At 34.3% G+C, this 23,015-nt stretch overlaps 2 protein-coding genes across 2 annotated transcripts; one reads left to right on the forward strand and one right to left on the reverse strand.

Moving 5' to 3' along the window:
* The first annotated feature begins 800 nt into the window (after window positions 1-800).
* On the forward strand, window positions 801-4,401 carry LOC133306369 (MDIS1-interacting receptor like kinase 2-like). The gene is made up of 3 exons (XM_061506677.1): window positions 801-1,562; window positions 1,710-3,732; window positions 3,994-4,401. The coding sequence occupies exons 1-3, from the start codon at window positions 801-803 to the stop codon at window positions 4,347-4,349; spliced, it is 3,141 nt and encodes a 1,046-aa protein (XP_061362661.1). The 3' UTR covers window positions 4,350-4,401.
* Window positions 4,402-13,119: 8,718 nt separating this feature from the next.
* Window positions 13,120-19,447, reverse strand: LOC133306365 (subtilisin-like protease Glyma18g48580). Its single transcript, XM_061506674.1, has 11 exons — window positions 19,340-19,447; window positions 18,600-18,709; window positions 17,714-17,811; window positions 17,438-17,593; window positions 16,188-16,302; window positions 15,080-15,626; window positions 14,893-14,987; window positions 14,544-14,789; window positions 14,296-14,428; window positions 13,988-14,204; window positions 13,120-13,875 (listed from the first exon to the last, which is right to left on the reverse strand). Exons 1-11 carry the CDS (start codon window positions 19,427-19,429, stop codon window positions 13,334-13,336), a joined length of 2,349 nt encoding a protein of 782 aa, XP_061362658.1. The 5' UTR covers window positions 19,430-19,447; the 3' UTR covers window positions 13,120-13,333.
* Between the last annotated feature and the right edge of the window lie 3,568 nt (window positions 19,448-23,015).

The raw sequence follows: 23,015 nt of genomic DNA on the forward strand, positions 1-23,015 counted from the left end.
TACAATAAACGGTTGCAATGCTTATGTCGAAAAAAGACACAGGATGAAGTACAATGGAAGCAACAGCATAAACATAACTGAAGGCATAATGAACTTTTTGTGAAATGTTGAAAGAAAATATTAGTTGATTTTATTGTGTATAAACATAGCTATTGGAAATTCAAGTACGAGGAAATCTCACATACTATAGTATGAATGACTTGAAGTGGTAGGCAATCTTAGACACTAAAAATGAAAACACAAGTTCAAATGTCAATAAAACACAAGTTCAAATCCTGTTTGATAAGTCCTCTAATAAACTATTTAGGAGTTGTTATATCTAGCAGTAGAAGCATGGGTCAATAAAAATTGTTTTGAGGATCTTTAAATTTTTATTTGGGTCTTCTATCTTTTTTTTGGGTCTTCTTCCTTTTTGGTTTTTCTTCGTTTCTCATTTTCCAATCAATGAATAAGCGTCCCGTTCTGACGTGACTTTGGTCAATAGAAAATATATGTCCCTATACTAAAGCAATGACATTTTTCTTCAAAGTAATGTGAATTGAGAAGTGGAGAACTAAATAATACAAACTTTGAAAAAGGTGTCTTTCGGAAAGCTCAACTGATAAATTTTTATTGGCTTTGTGCAAGACTCTCAAAAGTGTACTCGTGTATCATGTTTGGTTTATTTCCTTTATAAGGATCTCCCAACACCAACTTCTACCATCAAGACAATATGCTATCCACTTACAAGAATCTGCACTCTTAGATTGTATTCTTAATTCTTTATCCAAAATTCCTGTTATTCCTGTTAGACTTGAACCATGGTACCCATGTTTGAAAATGGAACGTTCATCAAGATTCTAGCCTGCTGGAAGATTCCCTTCGTATTCCTTTGGGTCATTCTAACACTCTCTTCGCCTCAAGTTGCTGGTTTTCCCAGAATCCCTTCTTTGGTCCCTGCTCCCACCACTGCTACTTTTCATGATCAAGCTGTAGCTGAAGAAAGTGAAGCAAATGCTCTGTTAAAGTGGAAACACAGCCTTGAAAACCAAAGCCAAACTCTCTTGCCAACTTGGACGGGTACTACTAGTCCATGCAAATGGGAGGGAATTCAGTGCGACAAATCCGAGTCTGTCTCCAGCATAAATCTTGAAAATTATCTTCTGAAAGGTACACTCCAAACTCTCAGCTTCTCCTCATTGCCCAACCTCCTCAGGCTTAATATCTGCAACAACTCCTTTTATGGAACCATCCCCCCACAAATTGGTAACATGTCCAAAGTAATAGATTTGAACTTGTCTACAAATACTTTCCATGGTTCCATCCCTAAAGAAATATGGACATTGAGGAGTTTGCGTGGGCTTGATCTTTCCATATGCCAACTAAGTGGAGCAATTCCTAATTCCATTGCAAACTTGACCAACCTATCATATCTAGATTTAGGAACCAACAATATTTCCGGCTCCATTCCTCCGGAGATTGGAAAATTGAACAACTTAAAGCATCTAAGCATTTCAGATAATAACCTTTTCGGTTCCATTCCCCAAGAAATTGGAGTGTTGACAAAGCTTCGGTATATTGATATGTCACTTAACTCTCTCTCTGATACCATCCCCAATACAATTGGTAATATCAGCAGTTTAAATACACTTATCCTTTCTAATAACACTAAGCTGTCTGGGCCAATCCCACCCTCCTTATGGAACATGTCTAACTTGATCATTCTCAACCTTTATAGCAATAATCTTTCTGGACCAATCCCTACTTCCATAGAAAATTTGTCCAATTTGGAAGACCTTGAACTTGATGGCAACCAACTTTCTGGTTCCATCCCTTACACCATCGGAAACTTGACAAAGCTCACCATGTTATCCCTGAGCTATAATGATCTTTCTGGATCAATTCCTCCCTCCATAGGAAATTTGATCAATTTGGTTTCTCTCGATCTCCATGCAAATAATCTCTCAGGATCTATTCCAACCACAATTGGAAATTTGATAAGCCTCACCTGGCTAGGATTGTCCGTCAACAAACTTAATGGTAGCATTCCACAGGTCATGAATAACATTACCAACTTGAATTCCTTGTTCTTAGACAATAATGATTTCACTGGCCACTTGCCACCTCTAATCTGCTTTGGTGGGTCATTGGAGTACTTCACTGCTCAATTCAACCGTTTAACGGGTCCAATACCTAGAAACTTGAAGAGCTCCTCCAGTATTGCTCAACTCGCGCTTCAGGGAAACCAACTGCAAGGAGATTTAGAGCAAGATTTTGGTGTATATCCGAATTTGAATTATATTGATCTGAGTGATAATAAATTTTATGGCCACATTTCGCCAAACTGGGGGAAGTGCCCTAATCTTATTACCTTCAAGATATCCAACAACAATATTTCTGGTGGTATACCTGTACAACTTGTTGGGGCATCCAACCTTGGCAGTCTTCACCTTTCTTCCAATCACTTGGTGGGAGAGATTCCGAAGGAGCTTGGGAATTTGAAGGACTTAGTGGAACTCTACATTAGCAACAATCATTTTTCAGGAAACATTCCCACAGAAATAGGATTACTGCAGAATCTTCTAGAGTTGGATCTAGCAGGAAACCAGTTGAATGGCACAATACCAAAGGAAGTCGTGAGTTTTCCCAAACTAGTGAAATTGAATTTGAGCAACAACAAAATAACAGGAAGCATTCCCTTTGAGTTTGGCAAATCACAATCTCTTGATACTCTTGATCTTAGCAGGAATTTGCTGAGTGGAATAATACCAACAGTGCTTGGAGGTATGATTCATTTGCAATGGTTGGATCTCTCACACAATAATCTTCATGGCGCCATTCCATCCAGTTTTGATGACATGCCAGGCTTGATTTCGGTCAACATATCATACAATCAGTTAGAAGGGCCTCTTCCAAAAAATCAAGCCTTTCTTAATGCTCCAATTGAGTCATTGAAAAATAACAAAGGCTTGTGTGGTAACGTCTCTGGCTTGGTTCTTTGTCCAACCTACCACAGTCGAAAGAGCCACAAGGTGATCCTTCAGGTACTATTCATCATCTTGGGTGCTCTAATACTAGTACTTTGTGGGGTTGGAGTTTCAATATGTATTCTTTGTCGAAGAGCAAGAAACAAAGAAATCCAGACTAAAGAAGCACAATCAGAAGAATTCTTTTCCATATGGAGTCATGATGGAAAAATGGTGTTTGAAAATATCATTGGAGCTACCAATAATTTTGATGACAAATATCTCATTGGAAAGGGAGGACAAGGTTATGTTTACAAGGCTGAGTTGCCTTCGGGTCTGGTTGTTGCGGTGAAGAAAATTCATTCAGAAACAAATGGAGAGAAGCCCAACTTTAAAGCTTTTGAAAATGAAATTCAAGCTTTGACAGAAATCAGGCACCGTAACATCATAAAGCTATATGGATTTTGCTCACATTCACGGTTCTCATTCTTGGTTTACAAGTTTTTGGAAGGTGGTAGCTTGGATCAGATACTAAACAATGACACACTAGCAATTGCATTTGATTGGGAAAAGAGGGTGAATGTCGTTAAAGGTGTGGCCAATGCTTTATCTTATATGCATCATGACTGTTCACCTCCAATAATTCATCGTGACATATCGAGCAAGAATGTTCTTTTGGATTTAGAATATGAAGCACACGTCTCTGATTTTGGGACAGCCAAGTTTCTTAAGCCTGATTCACAAAGTTGGACCACATGTGCTTACACCCTTGGTTATGCTGCACCAGGTTTGTCCATTTTCCCTTGCATTTAGAAATGGAAGTGATCACACCAATACAATTTAAACCACTTTTTATATTGAAGTTCAACTTAAGGATTGGTTGACCCGCAGAGGAATAGGTCTAATCCCTAAGCAAGAATTAAAGTATGCAAAAGTGATGTGCCAATATCAATATCCATTTTGAAAATACACTTACTAAACATGTTTTTTCAATTTAAACCTATATACATTGCTTTATGTGTAACTTTAAAATTTTGATTGCTTGTAGAGCTTGCCCAGACAATGAAAATGAACGAGAAATGTGATGTTTTCAGTTTTGGAGTACTTTCTTTAGAAATCCTAATGGGAAAGCATCCAGGAGATCTCATTTCTTCGTTGTCATCATCATCTACAACATCAATGAGTTATGATTTGCTATTGATTGATGTGTTGGACGAACGGCCTCATCAACCTGTGAAGCCAATTGTTGGGGATGTCATCTTGATTGCAAGGTTGGCATTTTCTTGCTTGAATGAAAATCCATCTTCTCGCCCAACCATGGATCAAGTCTCTAAAGAGCTTGCGATGAGAAAATCACCTTTAGAGGACCAGTTCCCCTTGATCAAACTTGGACAACTCCAATAAAACATTAAACTGCTTTAAACATTTGTTTTTTCTTGTTTTCTACTATGTGTGACTCATCATTTATCTTATGTTGTAAGCTTGTTTGTTTTGTCTTTGTGTACTCATGTAGTAGTTACTAGTTATCTTTTATGGGAAGTCCTCAGTGGGATGTGAGCAAGCTGTAAATATAATTTTGCTCTACAAGCTTTGAATAAAAGTAAAGTAATGATTAACTTTTCCATTAGTCCCAAAATGAAAAAAAAAAAAAACTGATTTATGAATTAGCAGAGAAAAAAAAACTACATTAAGTACCTTAAAGTCCTTTCTCACAAGTTTCCAAAAAAGCTTATATTTAGCTTTTCCATCCTATAAAGTTGATGCTATACATAGACGGGATTAAAGCATTGTAATATAAAATAAAATGCTATGATGATGGAACATTATTTCTGGATGTCACGTGTCATGTGGGGGAGGTGCTGGAATTATAATGAAAGGTGGCTACTTTCTCGATAAGTTAGAGAGAGGAACAGGAAATGAGATGATGTCAAGCATTTTAAAAGTGAAAGTAAGCATAGCCCCGTTAATTCCCCTTTTTTACTTTGATATATATAAAAGTACAGGGGTGTGGAAAAAAACTGGTTCACTTGTCTTACTCTTGATCTGATCTTGACCTGATTCATAAATATCTTTTTTTTTTGAACTAGTTTAAATACTGACTCACTTTTATTTGGGTCAGTTTTAGACCTGATTGATTTTAATAATGACCCACTGACCCAAAACTTGATCCACACCCATTATGTGAAAAAAGAAAAGAAAAGAAAAAGAAAATCACAATTATGTTAAAAGAAAAGTTTTAACGTAAAACAATTACGTCAAAATTTTTTACGGAAAATATTTTCATAAAAAATTTTCGCAAAATTTTTGTACGAAAAATATTTTCATCAAAATTTGTGACTAAAAACATTTATGTAAAAAAAATTTGACGGAATTTGTTGTCAAATTTTTTTACGGAATCTAAATTTCGTCAAATTATTTCACAAAAAAATATATTCATCAAAAATTTCGACGAAACACATTTCCATCGAAATTTTTTGACGGAAAAAAATTTCATCAAAATTCTTTACAGAATTCAAATTTGGGCGAAATTTTTCGACAAAAACATTTTCGTTAAACTTTTTAACAAAAAAAATTTTGTGACAAAAAAAAAATTCGTCAAAATTTTTAGCGAAACACATTTTAATCAAAAATTTTCGACTAAATATTTTCGTCAAGTTTTTTGATGAAAAACATTTCCATCAAAATTTTCCACGGAACACATTTTTGTCAAAAAAATTTGTAAAAATTTTTGAAGGAAAAAATATTCTATCAAAATTCCTTAGAGAATCTAAATTTTGTCGAAAGTTTCGAATGAAACATTTCCATCAAAACAATTTTCGTCAGGACACATTCCCCTCAAAATTTTGAACGAGACGTGATTCTTTTTTCGTTTAAAACATTTGATGGAGGAAATCATTTTCGTCAAAACTTTTGACGGAAACTAAATTTGGTCGATAATTTTGATAGAAAATTTATTTTTGTAAAAATTTTCATTAGAGAAAAAATACCGTCGCTTTTCGACAAAAAGTATTCCGACGAAAAAATATTTTTGTGACGAAATATTCCACAAAAAAGATCTCTCCTCATATATATATATATATATATATATATATATATATTAACGTAAACACATATTGAGAATTATGGTTAAAAATGTACACTCCACATTAGGGAAGGATTTTTTTATTTTATTTTTTTGAGTTGCCCGCTCATTTTCTAATAAGCAAAACAAATAGTTTTCATGTCTAATGAAATAATGTGATACATCAATGGCCCAATCCATTGGGTGGAAGATGGTATTTATGTTGAGTATATTTGTATTTATGTCAAATTCCTCTTAATTTTTTATATTAATTTTTTAATTTCATAATAATTATTTATTTATTAATAAAATAAAGATAGTGAAGATCAAATTCATATCCCTTAATCACCATAACTATGATATCATGTAAAAAGTTATTTTAACTCAAAAATGTAAATTGTTAGGTGAATGTCACTCTAATAGTATTATATTAAATTTCTCTAACTGTATATTAAAATTTTATATGAGTTTGTTACGGAAAATTTTTATATCTTTCTCTCTTAATGCTGAGGTTGAATATTTAGAATAAAAAAAAACACAAAATTTTCAAATAATATAATTACTAATTATCTACTTCCTTTCTTATGGCTTATGTCCCTCTTTACAAATTCTTAGTTAGCTGAGTAGTGAGAGTGCAATAATATAATTACTAATTATCAATTTTCTCTCTTATGACTTGCGTCTATTTTTATGTTGATTCGAGGAACAGTGATCAATGTATCATATATTGATCTCTTTTTTATTAGTATATCACGCGAACAGTAATATTTGTCAAAATATCACGTCTAGTCTTAGACTATTTATGTTAAAGTCTAATTTATTTATATAGGCCTAAATTATTTAAGTTAAAGCCTAATTTAATTTAGCTTATTTACACTCATATTGATTACTAATTATCTACTTCCTCTCTTATGGCTTATGTCCCTCTTTACAATTTCTTCGTTAGTTGAGCAGTGAAAGTACAATAACATGATTACTAATTATCTATTTTCTTTCTCATGGCTTGCGTCTATTTTTATGTTGAATGGACTTCTTCCAAAGTGTCATAAAGTGGCCGGTAACAGAGCACTGAGAGTGCAATAGTTACTACTATATTTTAGACCTGTTGTCCCAGGATAGTTAAGGAGGCATGCTTATGCCTTACAGATCACACCTTTTTCATTAGACTAACGGATATTAATTTGTCGCTTTCGAACCACTTGTTCCTCCAATATTATCGAACCCAACCCGATTATTAATCCGCAGGGTATTGGATTATAGATTACTCATTCAATCGATGAATCACCGGTATTGTTTTCGGATAACCGATTGAATTGTATGATTCAAATTAGTACATGAAAGTTGTATATTTTATAAAATATGATTATATTGATAATTTTTTTTTTTTAGAAATTTACAAATTAAACTATATCTAACCTGTAATACTCTACTCAAAAATATATTATTGATCAGACATAATATAATTTGTAAGAGTTTGAAAATAAATTTTTTGTAAAATATAACATTCCTCGTATATACATCTAAAGATAAAATAAAATGAAGATGGAATAGCAATTAAAAAATAATGGAATGGATAATAAAATTAATAGTAAGTAACAAGTATTCCTCAGTGTATTTGGTTTTTCATTGAGAAAGCCAAACCATAATTTGGGCAAATTAATCTTCTGTAGGTTATTATTTGTTCGGGAACCTAAACAAATTAATCTAAAATGGTGTTATTCCTCGTATAACACCATTTTAGATTCGCGGGAAGTGCGGGTAAATGGTATCCCAAGGCAGCAGCACTTAGTCCAGTGGTCAGCTACAGTTCTAGAAGATGCATCATGGGAAGAGGCTGAGGAGCTGCGCAAGGTGTATCCAAATTTGCACCTTGAGGACAAGGTCACAGTCGACGGGAGGGCAGTTGATACGATAGCAGGAAGGGAAGTTAGATTAAGGGGTGGTCCAACATGGGTCAAGGACTTTGTCCTATAAGCCCAATGGCTCTTGTAGTATAGTTCACGATATAAGCCCAATAGCTTTGTATAGTTACGGGTTGTTACTAGTTGGGGAAAGTTAATAAAGGTAGGGGGTAATGCCAATGTGGCTTGTAAACAACTATAAAAGGAAGTTAGTTGTATGGAACGATTTTATCGAAATTCAGAAAATAACAGATTGTTCTTTGTTACTGTTTACAGACTCTTCGTCTGTATCATTTGGTGCTTTTTCATTGTTGTGGACTCCATTATTCTTCCCGAAATGAAGATGCAGGAGCTTGCTGATGAATTCTTACAATATCGAGAGCAGACTAATCAACGTTTTGAACAGTTATTGGTCACCATGAAATCATGATTTCAAGAAGTTCAATCGAACTTTCGCAAATTGATGGTGCATGGGTCAAAATCTGCAGAAACTACACCTCTGAATAGTTCTCATCACTCTCGTGGAGGTGAAAATTCGGGGGGACATCATGATGATCCCAGAGCAGTGCTGAAGTTTGTGAAGCCGGAAATACCCAAATTTGATGGGAAAGAACCAAACACATGGGTTTTCAAAACAGAGTTGTTTTTCAAGATCCAACAAGTTCCAGAGACATTCATGGTGGATCTAGCTGGGTTGCGGATGGATGGAGTAGCTGCTGATTGGTTTCAGTGGATTTCAACGAGTGGAACCATCACATGTTGGGAAACATTTATGAAGGCAGTACACGAACGTTTTGGTCCTTCCAGTTACAAGGATATTCGCGGAGTACTGGCTAAATTGAAGCAGAAAGGTTTATTGGCAGAATATATGGCAGAATTCCAGAAATTGATGAATCAAGTCACCAATGTAAGTGATGATTTGTTAATGACATTTTTTATTGCTGGCTTGCAACCAGGTCTTCAAGGGGCTATACAGTTACGTTGGCCAACCACACTGCATCAAGCCATGCAGTTAGCTATTGCATATGATAGCCATCATTGCGAGTTGAGGTCTTCTCTCACGAATCAACCAAAGAGGTCTTTTCAAAAATTCAGTATTACTAATAAGGTAGGTTCTTCTTCACCACCTTTAATGTCACAGAATAATGTTATCTCTACAACTGCAACTGAATCATTAACAATTAAGAAATTGTCTTCTGAGGATTTACAAAAAAGGAGGGAGTTAGGATTGTGTTATACATATGATGAAAAATGGACCAATAAACATCGTTACAAATCCAAGATGTTATTCATGATTGTAGATGAGGATGAACCAGAATGGGAATCTGAGGAAGAGATCTTGTGGTGTCAAAATGATAACCAAGGCTCTAGAATAGATGCTGCCTTACATTCCTTGTCGGGTCCTGCAGATGCTAGATCATTGGTTCTGATAGCAAAGGTTAACAACCGAGAGGTTCAAGTTTTGATTGATTCAGGCAATTCACATAGCTTTATAAGGAGAGAAGTAGCTGAACAACTTCAATTACCAATAATAAAATCTCCAAGGATGAGAGTTTTTATGGGTAATGGAGAGTTTTTAAGTGTGACAAAAGATGTCCTAAAGTGAGTTTGAGTATTCAAGGGTACTGTTTTGAAACTGATCTATTTGTGGTGGAGCTTTGTGATCTCAGTATAGTGTTGGGGATGCAATGGTTGGTGACTTTGGGCAGAGTTACTCATCACTATAGGGATTTGATGATGGAATTCCTTTGGAAAGGGAAATTAATTACATTACAAGGAGGTAAACAACCACAGCAGCCACAACTTGATTCTGTTGTTGATGCCAGCTGCAATTTTCTTGGAAGCCATGACAATATTACCTATGAGGAGGTAAATACTGACTTGTTAGCTTTAAAAGAAAAGATTCCTCCACCTTTGTGGTCTATTTTGGTTGATTGTCAGCAAGTATTTGCTACACCAAAGGTGTTACCACCCTTTAGGGACAGCACATATGACATTCAGTTGCTAGATAATTCGCAATCTGTTAAAGTCAAGCCTTATAGGTACCCATATCATCATAAGGAAGAAATTGAGCGACAGGTTGCTGAATTAATGGATAATGGATGGATACAACACAACCATAGTGCTTTTTCTTCTACTGTGTTATTAGTTCGAAAACAGGATCACTCTTGGCGAATGTGTCTGGATTACAGGGTTTTAAATGCCATGACCATCAAAGATGCTTTTCCTATTCCAACCATAGATGAATTATTGGATGAACTTTTTGCAGCTAAGGTATTTACTAAGCTGGATTTGTGTTCAGGATATCATCAAATACGCATGAACCCAGAGGACATACATAAGACAGCTTTTAGAACTCATAAGGGTCGTTATGAGTTCAAGGTCATGCCCTTTGGTCTTACTAATGCACCTGCGACCTTTCAAGCTGCCATGAATGGTTTTCTTCGTCCATTTCTAAGGAAATTTATTGTAGTATTCTTTGATGATGTGTTGATTTATAGTGTATCCTTGGAGAAACATGTTGACCACTTCCAGATAGCACTGACTTGTTTGCTCCAAAATTTGTTCTTTGTTAAACTCAGTAAGTGTGAGTTTGGAGTAGGTGAGATAGCTTATTTGGGTCATGTGGTAACTGCTACTAATGTTAAAGTAGATGTCAACAAAATTGCAGCTATGATAGATTGGCCAATTCCCAAATCAATCAAGCAATTGAGGGCATTCCTTGGTCTAACAGGATACTATAGAAGGTTTGTAAACAACTATGCCTCTTTAGCTTATCCTTTAACTGAATTACTAAAGCAAGACAAGATTACATGGACCAAGGAAGCAGATTCGGCTTTTACAACATTGAAGACAACAATGTCATCCACTCCCATATTACAGCTGCCAGATTTTACATCACCTTTTATAGTGGAATCGGATGCTTCCAATATTGCAGCAGGTGTAGTGTTATTGCAAAGAGGGAAGCCAACCTCCTTCTTTAGTAAGAAATTTGGACCACGAATGGCAGCTTCATCAGCATATGTTCGAGAATTGTATGCCTTAACCGAAGCAATCAAGAAGTGGCGTCATTATCTCCTTGGATCTCACTTTGTTATCAAGACTGATCATCAAAGTTTAAGAGAATTACTCCATCAAACTGTCCATGCTGCAGATCAGCAAAAGTATCTCTACAAGATAATGGGCTACCACTTTACGATTGAGTATAAAGCAGGGGCTTCGAATATAGTTGCAGATGCTTTGTCGCGACAATTTCCTGAGGAGGATAAGGCACAAATACATGCTTTGAGATCAAAACCAACACTGGAAATTTGGGAGCAAATTAAGGAAGAGAACAAACAGGATAGAGAGTTGTTGGCACTTCATAAAGCCTTAGACGAAGGTACATATACTGCAACTGCACTTTCCAAACGTCATGGTATGATTTTTACTAACAATAGATGTATGCTGGGATCAAGCTCTTCTCTTAAGGAGATATTGTTAAAAGAAGCTCACTGCACACCAATAGGAGGTCATGCTAGAGTTCAACGTACATATTTACGTTTGTCAACTTCATTATTTTGGAAAAACATGCGCAGCGATGTAAAGCAGTTCATTAGAGACTGCACAGTTTGTTAGCATATTAAGACATCAACCCAATCGCCTTTGGGATTGCTGCAACCATTGCCTATTCCTAATGCTATCTTTGATGATCTCTCACTTGACTTCATTATAGCTCTCCCTAGATCTAATGGTTTTACTACAGTCCTGGTAGTAGTGGATAGATTATCCAAATATGCTCATTTTGGATCTCTTCCTTCGTCTTATACAGCAGCAACAGTTGCACAGCTATTTTGTGAATCAATGGTGAAACATCATGGTTTCCCTCGGACCTTACTTTCTGACCGAGATGCAGTGTTTATGAGTAAATTTTGGCGCCATTTATTTCAATTGAGTGGTACTAAATTACTTGCAAGCTCAGCCTATCATCCACAAACCGATGGCCAATCGGAAGTCACAAATCACTATCTGGAACAGTATTTAAGAGCATTTTGCTCTTAACAGAATTCCCCATGGTCTCAGTTGCTATGTTGGGCAGAATTGCATTATAACACCTTAGTGCATTCTGCTATTAATATGTCACCTTATCAAGCAGTGTTTGGGAAGATTCCAGTCCTAATTCCACAATATCATAAGAGTGCAGTTCAAATAGAGGCAGTAGACACGATGCTACAACAGCGACAGGAAGTGTGGGATTATTTGAAGCTTCAACTGCGAAGAGCTCAAGAACGAATGAAGCATCAAGCGGACAAACATAGGCAGGAACGCACCTTCAAGGTTGGCGACAAGGTTTTATTCAAGTTACAACCTTATAGACAAGTGTCTGTCGAAAGAAGATCAAATCATAAGCTAGCTAAGCGATACTTTGGCCCTTATGTTGTCGAGAAAGTCATTAGCCCTGTAGCTTACAGGTTGACTCTACCAGCAGGAAGTATGATCCATCTAGTGTTTCATGTGTCAAGGTTGAAGCAATTTTATGGCAATAATGATGTGAGTTGTGAACCTCTCCCAACGGTAATAGTGCAGAACAGACCGGTTCAACAACCTATGGCCATTTTAGATTCGCGGGAAGTGCGGGTAAATGGTATCCCAAGGCAGCAGCACTTAGTCCAGTGGTCAGCTACAGTTCCAGAAGATGCATCATGGGAAGAGGCTGAGGAGCTGCGCAAGGCGTATCCAAATTTGCACCTTGAGGACAAGGTCACAGTCGAAGGGAGGGCAGTTGATACGATAGCAGGAAGGGAAGTTAGATTAAGGGGTGGTCCAATATGGGTCAAGGACTTTGTCCTATAAGCCCAATGGCTCTTGTAGTATAGTTTACGATATAAGCCCAATATCTTTGTATAGTTACGGGTTGTTAATAGTTGGGGAAAGTTAAAAAAGGTAGGGGTTAATGCCAACGTGGCTTGTAAACAACTATAAAAGGAAGTTAGTTGTATGGAACGGTTTTATCGAAATTCAAAAAATAACAGATTGTTCTTGGTTACTGTTTACAGACTCTTCGTCTGTATCAGGAATTTTCTGATAACTAGAAGAAAGAAAGTGCTTCACTTTCAAATCTTCTTCCAGAGAGAGTTGCTTGCCAGTTAACTGACACTAATATTTTCACACTTCTCATAATTATTTATATAACTTGGAGTTTGCTTTGCATTATTTGTCAATTACACCCATATTTGAAGAGAAATAACACATGATACAGATGTTGCATTCTCATGCACCAATTATTACAAAACGCATTGTACTATGCTAGCCAAACAACTAAAACAAGGATTAAATAAAAAAAAAGGAACACAATGAACTGATAACATGACATCCCCATAGCCAAACGTACATAACTGCATATGCATCCACACTGGTATGATACAACTAACTCCCAAGGACACTTTTCATTTCCGCCGAACTGTAATAGGACTTCTGACTATGTGCTTTCCATTTGTCCATCTCAATTCCCCAAATTGATAAGTTCCCCTATTAGTCATACTCCTTGCTTGCACAATTACCTGGAATGTCTTCTTTTCACCAATTTTCTTGAAACTCAAGGTATTCGGTACAACAACAATGTTATATCCGGCCATTCTTGCATTTGCAATATAAGTGCTTGGTGTCCCAACATTGGTCACTGTACGAGTAACGTTTACTGCATTTAACCCAAGATTTGGCAATGTGATTGAAGGGTAGTTCAAGTCTGTTACGCTGTGAGATCCTGAACAAATAATTGTCCTATTGAAATTAAGTGCGGAAATGAGTTGTTGGTCATAACCAGAAGCACATAAGAAGTTCAAGTAATCAGTAAGGCCTAGATCATAAACAAGTCCAGGATCTATAGCAAGGTCAGGTTGAACATGTCCTGAACCATAAGCAAATGGATCTGCTGATTTTTTCCCAAATGCATCCCTAATTGGCATGTTGGTGTTATCTAGTGATGTTGCTGCAACCATATATATTTCAATAAGTTAGAAATCTTGGTCAAAAAATTAGACATGGATATATTATATATCATAATGTCAAACATTTTCTAACATATATATAAATATAAGTACCTGAGGTCATGATTGCTGATTTAATAGCTGCAGGACTCCAATTAGGATGAAGTGTTTTGAGAAGTCCAGCAATGCCAGCAACATGAGGACAAGACATAGAAGTTCCTTGGAGTACATTAAATGGAAATCCCCGGCGAGTGTCTGATAATAGGTTAGATGCACTTGCGGCTAGTGAATAGGCAGCAAGTATGTTAACACCAGGCGCAGTTACATCAGGCTGAAACAAAAAGACAAACGCAGAGTCATCGAAAAAAACAAGACAAATTAAGTGTTCAGCTGAAGATAACGAAATCCAAGTGTAGAGAGACCTTGAGGATTGATGGCTGAATCTTATTGGGTCCTCTAGATGAGTATGAAGCCATAACTGGAGCTGGCTTTCTACCAAGGTAAGTTTTTGCAGAGGACATCTTTATTGTAGTTTTTGAGTTTATTGTAGAGTCCCTGCAATATAAATATAGTGTGTGTATAAATTGAGCTCTTCAATTGTAACATGTCATTTAAAATTTAATAACATTAAAAGTTGGCGTTCGAGAAGGATAGATAAATATATAATTACGTGGCAGTTATGTCACGATTATGCTTTTTTGGTTGAGGTGGTGGATAGTTGACCGTAGACAGAACATGAGGTTCAGCTTGAAGTGTATTTCCATTTTGCTTTTGATTTCCTAAAATCATTCCCTGTGCTCCCGCACACATAGCTTCCTGACCCTCAGAAACTGATTTTATTTTTCCTTCTCGAAGGCATGACACTATTTTGCCGCTTACTTTTGTACGATCAAGTGTTCCAGGCCTACAAAGTTGACTGCAACAAAATATATACATATTGAAAAAGAAAAAAATATGTAAGAAACAGTCATTTAATAATCAAGGTATTCTCAAGAAAAACTTATGAGATTTGTGCTTACGCATCTCTATTTGAAGCATTGGCAAGCTTAGCATCAGTAGAGAGGATAAGAGAAAAGGCCTGGTTAGGTGGTATGTTTACAAAAAGACTAGCACCCTGCAGGTAATAGAAAAAATAAAAACAGTTATATTTCAATATTAATAAAAAGGACTAATTAATACTAAGTAGAAGAAGAAGAAGGGTGATACCGTGATTTGTTGGTTGTTACCAAAAGTTAAAGTACTGCTAAAGTCCCTATCTATTGTGCTAGCAGCAACAGTGAAGACCCATGGAGCCACATTGACAACAGATCCAGGTGTTGGCCCATCATTCCCTGCAGAGGCAACTAATAGTATATTTCTAGCAAGAGCATGGAATGCCCCTATGGAAACCTCATCTGTGAATACTCCTTCAGGAGTGATAAGATATTGGCCACCAGCAGAGAGTGAGATGATATCAACACCATCACTTATGGCTTGGTCAATAGCAGCTAACACATCCGCACCAAAGCAGCTTGCTGGATCAGTTGGAGACCAGCACACTTTGTAGGCTGCAACTCTTGCTCTTGGGGATCCACCCTTTGCAGTACCATTTCCAACAGCAAAGACACTTGCACCAGGAACAAAATTGCCACCTGCGATTGATAGAGTATGTGTACCATGTCCTACAAAGTCACGTGCTGTATGTTTTGATGTGGGAAGTTTGCCATAATATGCCTCATAAGCATTGTTGAAGAATCTTGCTCCAATTAGTTTCCTGTTTATTATAGAGAACAAATTGATGGTGAAAGGAATCTTGCTGCATATGTTTTTCTCATTGCTTAGTTTTTAATGTTGCATAGAACTTGTGAATTTTTTATTTTTTTTTGTTAAATGTAAGTTATCTATTTACTTAGGGACATGTTATTTTTATATTAGTGTAAAAATAAAAAGTCTTACCTCAAATCTTAATGATTAATTTACTTACATATCCAAGGGCTCACATATATGATAAATCAAAACCGTAAAAATATAAATAAAATCAATAATTAAAATTAAGTGTAATTTATATAGATGTAAAATTACACTAAGTTACTGACTCATTTATTATATGAGGAAAGTGTGTTTCGATAAACTTATATCCTTTCAAGAGAAAAATAAATACACAAAAATATGGGTCCTACTAAAAAAATAAAAAACATAAAATATGGATCGTATTTTTTTATATCTATCTTTTTAAAAGAATCTAAATTTATATTGTTTAAAATAATGCACAATTTTTCATATTATATATTGAAAAAGCTTCAAAGAAACTAAGAAAGAATTGAATAAAAATAACCTGTTGCAAGGATTTTTCTTGGAGCCAGGGATTTGACAGACGTTACCCCCGCGCCATTTTGATGGGACGGGACCGAATCCTTTGTCACTGAAGCTCTTGGATTCGGGCCAAACACCTATTGTTTGCAAGGACGAAATAGGTGTTAAAAGAATGTCAAATATTGAACACATCACGAAGTTTTGTAAACTAGTAATTATGGATGGAAAATTGTTTTCTTATATGAGTTAGGATATTTTAACTACTTATTTTTTTTATTACCACTCCACTATCATTTTAATTATCATTGGATTAAAGGAAAAGTTGAATGAAAAGAGAAAAAAAAAAACTTTTGAATCCAATGATAATTAAAATGGTAGTGGAGTGATAGTAGAAAAAATAGGTAGTAGGAATATCCTACCTCTTCTTATATTACCTAAAATAATAAAAGTTTCTTATACACACATATAGAGAAGAGATGAAAGAAAATATATAAATATATCCTATTTCTCTATACGTGAGTGTAGAAAAGTGTTTTTATATCATATAATACAAGAAAGGGGTTTGCATTTGTCATTTACATGACACAACAAACTTTCCTACACACAATATTTTGTGGGGCTCACACTTTTTGAAGAAAAAAAAATTACGGCACACAAAACGAATCTCTATAACATTACATAATCACTTTTCCTACAAGATAACTCTTATAAAATCCTACAAGAAAACAATTCCCCATCGTCGATATACGCTTACTAATAATTACATTTCAAATATGGTCTATGCATGCATGTGTGGAGTTCTATAACATTATGTCAACATCAACATTCTCTTTCAATACTTCAGTCACAAATAAAACAAGTCATAACATTGTTATTTTTTTTTTATAAATCAGAAGTATTCTTCAACCAAATAAGATAATTCTGTTCGCGGCTTTAAATTTTTTCTAAAAATAATATTGAAAAAGATCAAACATTTACTTCTATTTACACGTATTCAGTTTTCACATTCCAACTGAGCTATCATAAGTTATGACATTGTTTGCGGCTATTGGCAAAATTGACATCGGTAATCATCATTAGTACATTAGCTTGAAAAAAAGTCATTAGAATTGATCTAATAGTGAGGGATAGATTATATTAAATTATATGTTCGATTTTCATTTGAATCCAAAAAAAATATTCCCTTGAAAAAGTTAATAGAAAATAATTAACCTATAATAATTGGATTATAACGCGCATATAATGTGCAGAAAAGTCATAATGCTTAATTACCTGTGTCAATGTTACCGATTATTGTATTTTCACCAAATCTTCCCTTTTGCCATGCAGAGTTCTTACTATTTCGGTGCAATCCAAGAAATTCCCATGACCGGGTAGTATGCAGTTTATACTCTTTGCTCAAGAACACAGACACTACATTTGGGTTTTCTGCCCCATTCAAAACGTTGGGTCAAATAATTGGAAACAAAATTGAATTTGACTAGGTGATCATCGCTGGGCTTCAATGACGAAAAATGAGTTGAAAACATTAATTGGAAGCGTTCTCACTTGCAATATCTTCAGCTTCTTCCTCTTCAAGCATCGCAGCAAAGCCATTGATGTGTCTGTTATATGAGTAAATAATCGCTTCTTTTGCTTTCTCCCGGCTGTGAAAGAACATTTATACAATTAATCCATCATTTTCTTCTATATTTTTTTACTATTATCTAATAAATTGTTGAAATGTCATCAACCAAGTTGAAGTAGCGGTTATAATAGTAAAAATTCTTTTGATTTAATGTTTCTTATTTCTTGCAAACATATGTAAAAGTGGATGGATCTTAAATTTTCTTTTTCTTTTTCTTCTCCTAATATTGTCTCACTCACTCACATTAGAAACATTAATCCCTTAATAATAGGGGAAGAATATACTTACTACCAAAAAAATTTACTACCTTTACAACCAACTTAATTACCGTTGATTTCCGTCAATCTAACAGTTATAATTTATTAGAAATTATTGGATCGCACTTATTAATTAATTATTAATTTCTAATAAATTATAATCATTAGATTAACGAAAATCAACGGCGATAGGCTGTCTGTAAAGGTGGTAAACTTTTTTAGTGGTAAGTGTGTCATGTCCCATAATAATATAGGAAATAAAGCATCTAATATTACTTTAAAAAACTTTGTTTAATGTTCAATGAAACGAGTTATTTTGAGGTTGAAAAACTAAAAAAATTAGAATGATAAAGACTATTATAACTTTGAAATAAATTAAAATTATAAACACACCATGATTTTCATCCCAAAACAACATTATTTCAGTGAACATTAAACAAAGTTTTCTAAAATAATATTAAAAAAATGAACCCAATAATATATGATTAGATAATAAAATAAAGAAAAATTTATATAGCAACCAATTAAAATTAAATCCATGATTTTATACCTTCCCAAGATCGAACCTAGCAAATCATAATGAGAATAGGTAGCAAGCTCAATGTCAACAGACATAGGGCTAGGACCATGAGAATGCGCTCCCAAGTATACAATGTAACACTGTAAACAAGGATAAAAGAACCAACCTGTGAGAGAATAAAATATAAAGTATTAAAAATATCATTACTTAATATTTTAAAGTTTTGCGTTGAATTGATTTTTAACATGATATCAGAACTTCACTTTCGGGTGGAATTAAAAAAAATACAAGGCAGACCCAAAAAAAAATGAGCTTGTACAACATAAGGCAGACCAACAATGGACTTATGTCATATCCATACTTCAAGAAGTTCGAAGGACTCTTGCGTGAGGGGTATGTTAGAGAATAATATAAAGTATTAAAAAGACCGTCACCTAACACCTTAAGGTTTTTGGGTTGAAATGGTTCTTGACATAGTATCAGAGCTTCAGTGACCATAAAGTCACGAGTTCGATCCTCTCCGCAGACCAAAATTGGGCTTGTGCAGCACAAGACAGACCAAAAATGAAATAGACTTATGTCATATCTACACTTCAAGCTCAGAGAGCTCTTGCGTAAAAAATATGTTAAAGAATAAAATATAAAGTATTAAAAAGATCATTTAGGTGATGATCACAAAACAAAACTACTTCAGCAACACAAACAAATCATCGTCACAATTTCGAAGTAGAAACTTAAAAATAAATAAGCAATAAGCAAAACGATCCTGCCTTTTTGCTGCCATGGACAGCTTCGAGCAAGAAAGTGACAAGAAGAAATGATGAAACGATAAGGTGAAGGTTAAAGATGAAGCTTCCCATTCTTTTCAAGTGGTCTTTGGGAATTGCTTTGCATGCATAGCTAACATATATATATATATATATATATATATAGGGCTTCCTCTCCTTTTTTGTGACTAATCTATTCTCTCCTCAATTGGTCTTTTGGAAGTGCTACACACAGCTTCTGCTTTTTCCTTTTCCTTTTCCAAATGTGACGAGGCATATAAACTTTTTCTTTTGTTTATTCTCATTCTTTTTAAAAGTTTTCTAGCTCTATTCACTTTTCTTTTCCACTCTCTCCATTTTATTACTTTCGTTTCGAAATGCATGTCATATTTTTATATTCTTCTTCTTCTTCTTCTTTTTTCTTTTTTTGGTGGGGTGAGGGGCATAATTTTAATTTCGCAAAAGCACGAACAGCATGAAATAAAATAACGACAACGATTTCCCTTGATACGGCTTAATTAGTTAATAAAATTATGGAATTATGACGTTAATAAAGTCATATAACATGATGTGAGAGAATATGAGTTGAAATCCACCAAGCATGTGTTTGGTACCAGAGAAATTTTTTGGTATCCAGAAATCACGATTACTGGAAATATTAGAAATTGAATTTACTCGGAATGTTACGAAAAAAATGTTTGGTTCGTCAAAATATTACCAGGAATATTGGATAAAGATTATTGATTTCATGTTTAATTTAGAACGAAATATGACTTGAAATATGAGGTTATTTTATAAAAATAACCCTAAACTATTTTTACTTTTGTAATTGATAGATTGGGTCTAGGTTTTGACGTGTGTTGGAGTATTTTTATCTCAAAAATTATTGTTGTGCTTTTCCTTTACTTAGAATTCTGAATTACCATATTATTTTTAGTAATCTGAATAGTGACTTTTCTTCGTAAATCAAATTACCGATAAATTTTGGATATCCGAAAATTGATTTTTATTATTTGTACCAAACATGATAATTGACATTTATCAAAGAAGATTTACCCATAATCTTTTTGATACTCTTATACCAAACACATCCTGAATATTTCATTTCACAATGGTGGGTCCTTTCTTAATAAAATAGTAATCATATCATAAGGGAATTTCAGAATTTCCCTTTCTTCATGAAAAGAATCATTCATCATTATGCCGACAAACCCTTTATCGCTGTGATGAGATTCCAAACTCAATAATTCCATATTCTCTTTATAAACCTCGAAATACTAAATATTATCAAATGTTTTGATAAGGAGTTGTGTCTAACCACATATGATTGAATATAGTCTAAGTTGGTGACTGGATAGGTTGTTGTGACATATGAGCGGGACGATGATTCTAATATCGTTAAACACTACAAGAAAACAGCTATATTGAGGCGGTTCTACAAGAAAACTGAGGCGGTTTTAACCGCCTTTGATTTAAACGTTAGGCGGTTCAGCAACTGCCTCAGTTATCACTGTCGAGACGGTAACTAGGGCGGTTAAAAGAAAGCGCTGGTACAACTGCATACAAATAAATAGAGGCGTACTCTCTGGGGGATATTAACGCCTCAGTTAGCAAGACAAGAATCTGGTAAGGAATCAAGGGCGGTTCATATAACCGCCTCTGTATTACATTTTGAGGCTTTTTTATAAACCGCCTCAATTAATAATTACTTGGGCGGTTTATGAAATCGCCTGCATAAAATTTTTGTAGACTGTTCAGTTAACCGCCTGTAGTCTTATTATTATGCGGTTTTGCAATCTGCCTTATACTACTAATGTACTCAGGTGGTTTATTTGGCGGTTATAAATGGTTTAACTTTGTCCGTAAAGTTGAAGGCGGTTTTCTTGAACCGCCTCCTTATATAAATAATTATTTTTTTATATATATATTTATTTTAATTTTGTTAATATAAGTTTACATTAACCCTCCAAAAGCCAGTGCATTTAATTTTTTTTTTTTTTAATTGTTGTATTTGAACATATAATTTTAGCATCATCCCTGAATAATTAACATGCATTATATATATATATATATATATAAATTCATACCAACATAAAAAGTTACTTACAGCATATATTATCCAAAATTATAGAACATAATATGTTTAACAACCATAAACAATGTCATAACTACATCAAATGAAATGACATCGAGTGCATATATTATCCAAAATGACATAATATGTTTAACATCCAAAATGACATCAAGTGCATATATTATCCAAATAACTACATTAAAAAGTGCATATATTATCAAAATCTCTATGATAATGACATCAAGTCAAGAACACATCCAACATCAATGACTACATCAAATATTCAACTCTGGTGGTGGAGGTGGAATTTGAGGGGATGAATCTGGTCCTTCACAAGCAGGGTCATGACTTGCATGAGAAGATCTCCTAATCCCTGGAGAACCTAAATCTGGAACCTGATACATTGGAAAAAAAAGAAAAAGGAAATATAAATAACTATAGCTATTGAAATGCAAAAATCTGAACAGTTGTAGGCAGATATAATATGATAAAATTAAATGCCAAATTTGACAATGTCACATATTAAGTAGAGGTTACTTACAGATTCTAACATTATGGTGTGTAAAATAAATAATCTATCATTCAGCAACAAAACATTATTTATTATAGCTGAATAATGGACACATTATGTAGTATGTAGGTGAATCAATGTATGCTTATATGAGAGTAAATACATATTCAAAACAGAAAAACAAAAGGTGAACTTTTAGCAAACAAATAAGCTTTTTGGTAGAGCATCCTTGAAATTTATGTGCCAGAGAATCAAATACAAAGGTTGTGAGTGAGTTTTCATGTGCTATTACTTTGCCAAAAGCTGTCCAATACCAACCTAAGAAAAAAAAATAGTTGAAATTGGACAAGATTCAAAAAGCATGTTGATATGATACAGTATCTGAGCTAACAAATTTTGACAAAGTTAGCAGTATAGATGTACATGTTTTGTATCAGTAACAATCTCAGCATTGCCACTGAAATGTCAGCATTACCATTAATTTAAAGACATCATATACAACCCAATCATGATATCAAACAAGTTAATCATGAAACATAAATTAAATGGCAGAATTTAAACCATAACATTTTATACACATTTATCATCAACAATAGCAGTCACCATTGTAGAATATATATACAAAACAAATATGTTGTGCAAAAAATCCATAGTCCTCAAAAAAATAATGATGTCCAGCAGTAGCTAACATAAATTGAACCAACTCTAATTCCAAAGCATGCATTTAAATATGTGGGTGTAAGATATATCAAACACATACCTGGAATGACCACAAGAACCAAAGCGCAGTGATAAATCTGAAATATCTTTTTTTTTTTTTTTAAAGATGAACCTGAAATAAACAGTACCAGACCACATAGTAAGCCTTTTTTTAATACAAACAACATATCTTATTTCAATTTCATTCATATTATAAATAATCTAGAATTCTTTTTTTATTGATAATAGCAGGGGCCAAAGATAAACTACAAATAACAATATCTAAAATTTAATCATCATAATAATAAATATAATGACAGAAAGGCATTAATTCATGATTGATTGAATGATTCCTCAAGAAAAGGAAAATGAAGTCATCAAAATACAGAACCATG

Source organism: Gastrolobium bilobum, unplaced genomic scaffold (assembly GCF_033153095.1).
Source record: "Gastrolobium bilobum isolate Gb01-03AN ecotype WA unplaced genomic scaffold, APGP_CSIRO_Gbil_v1 utg21117, whole genome shotgun sequence".
Taxonomy (NCBI): domain Eukaryota; kingdom Viridiplantae; phylum Streptophyta; class Magnoliopsida; order Fabales; family Fabaceae; genus Gastrolobium; species Gastrolobium bilobum.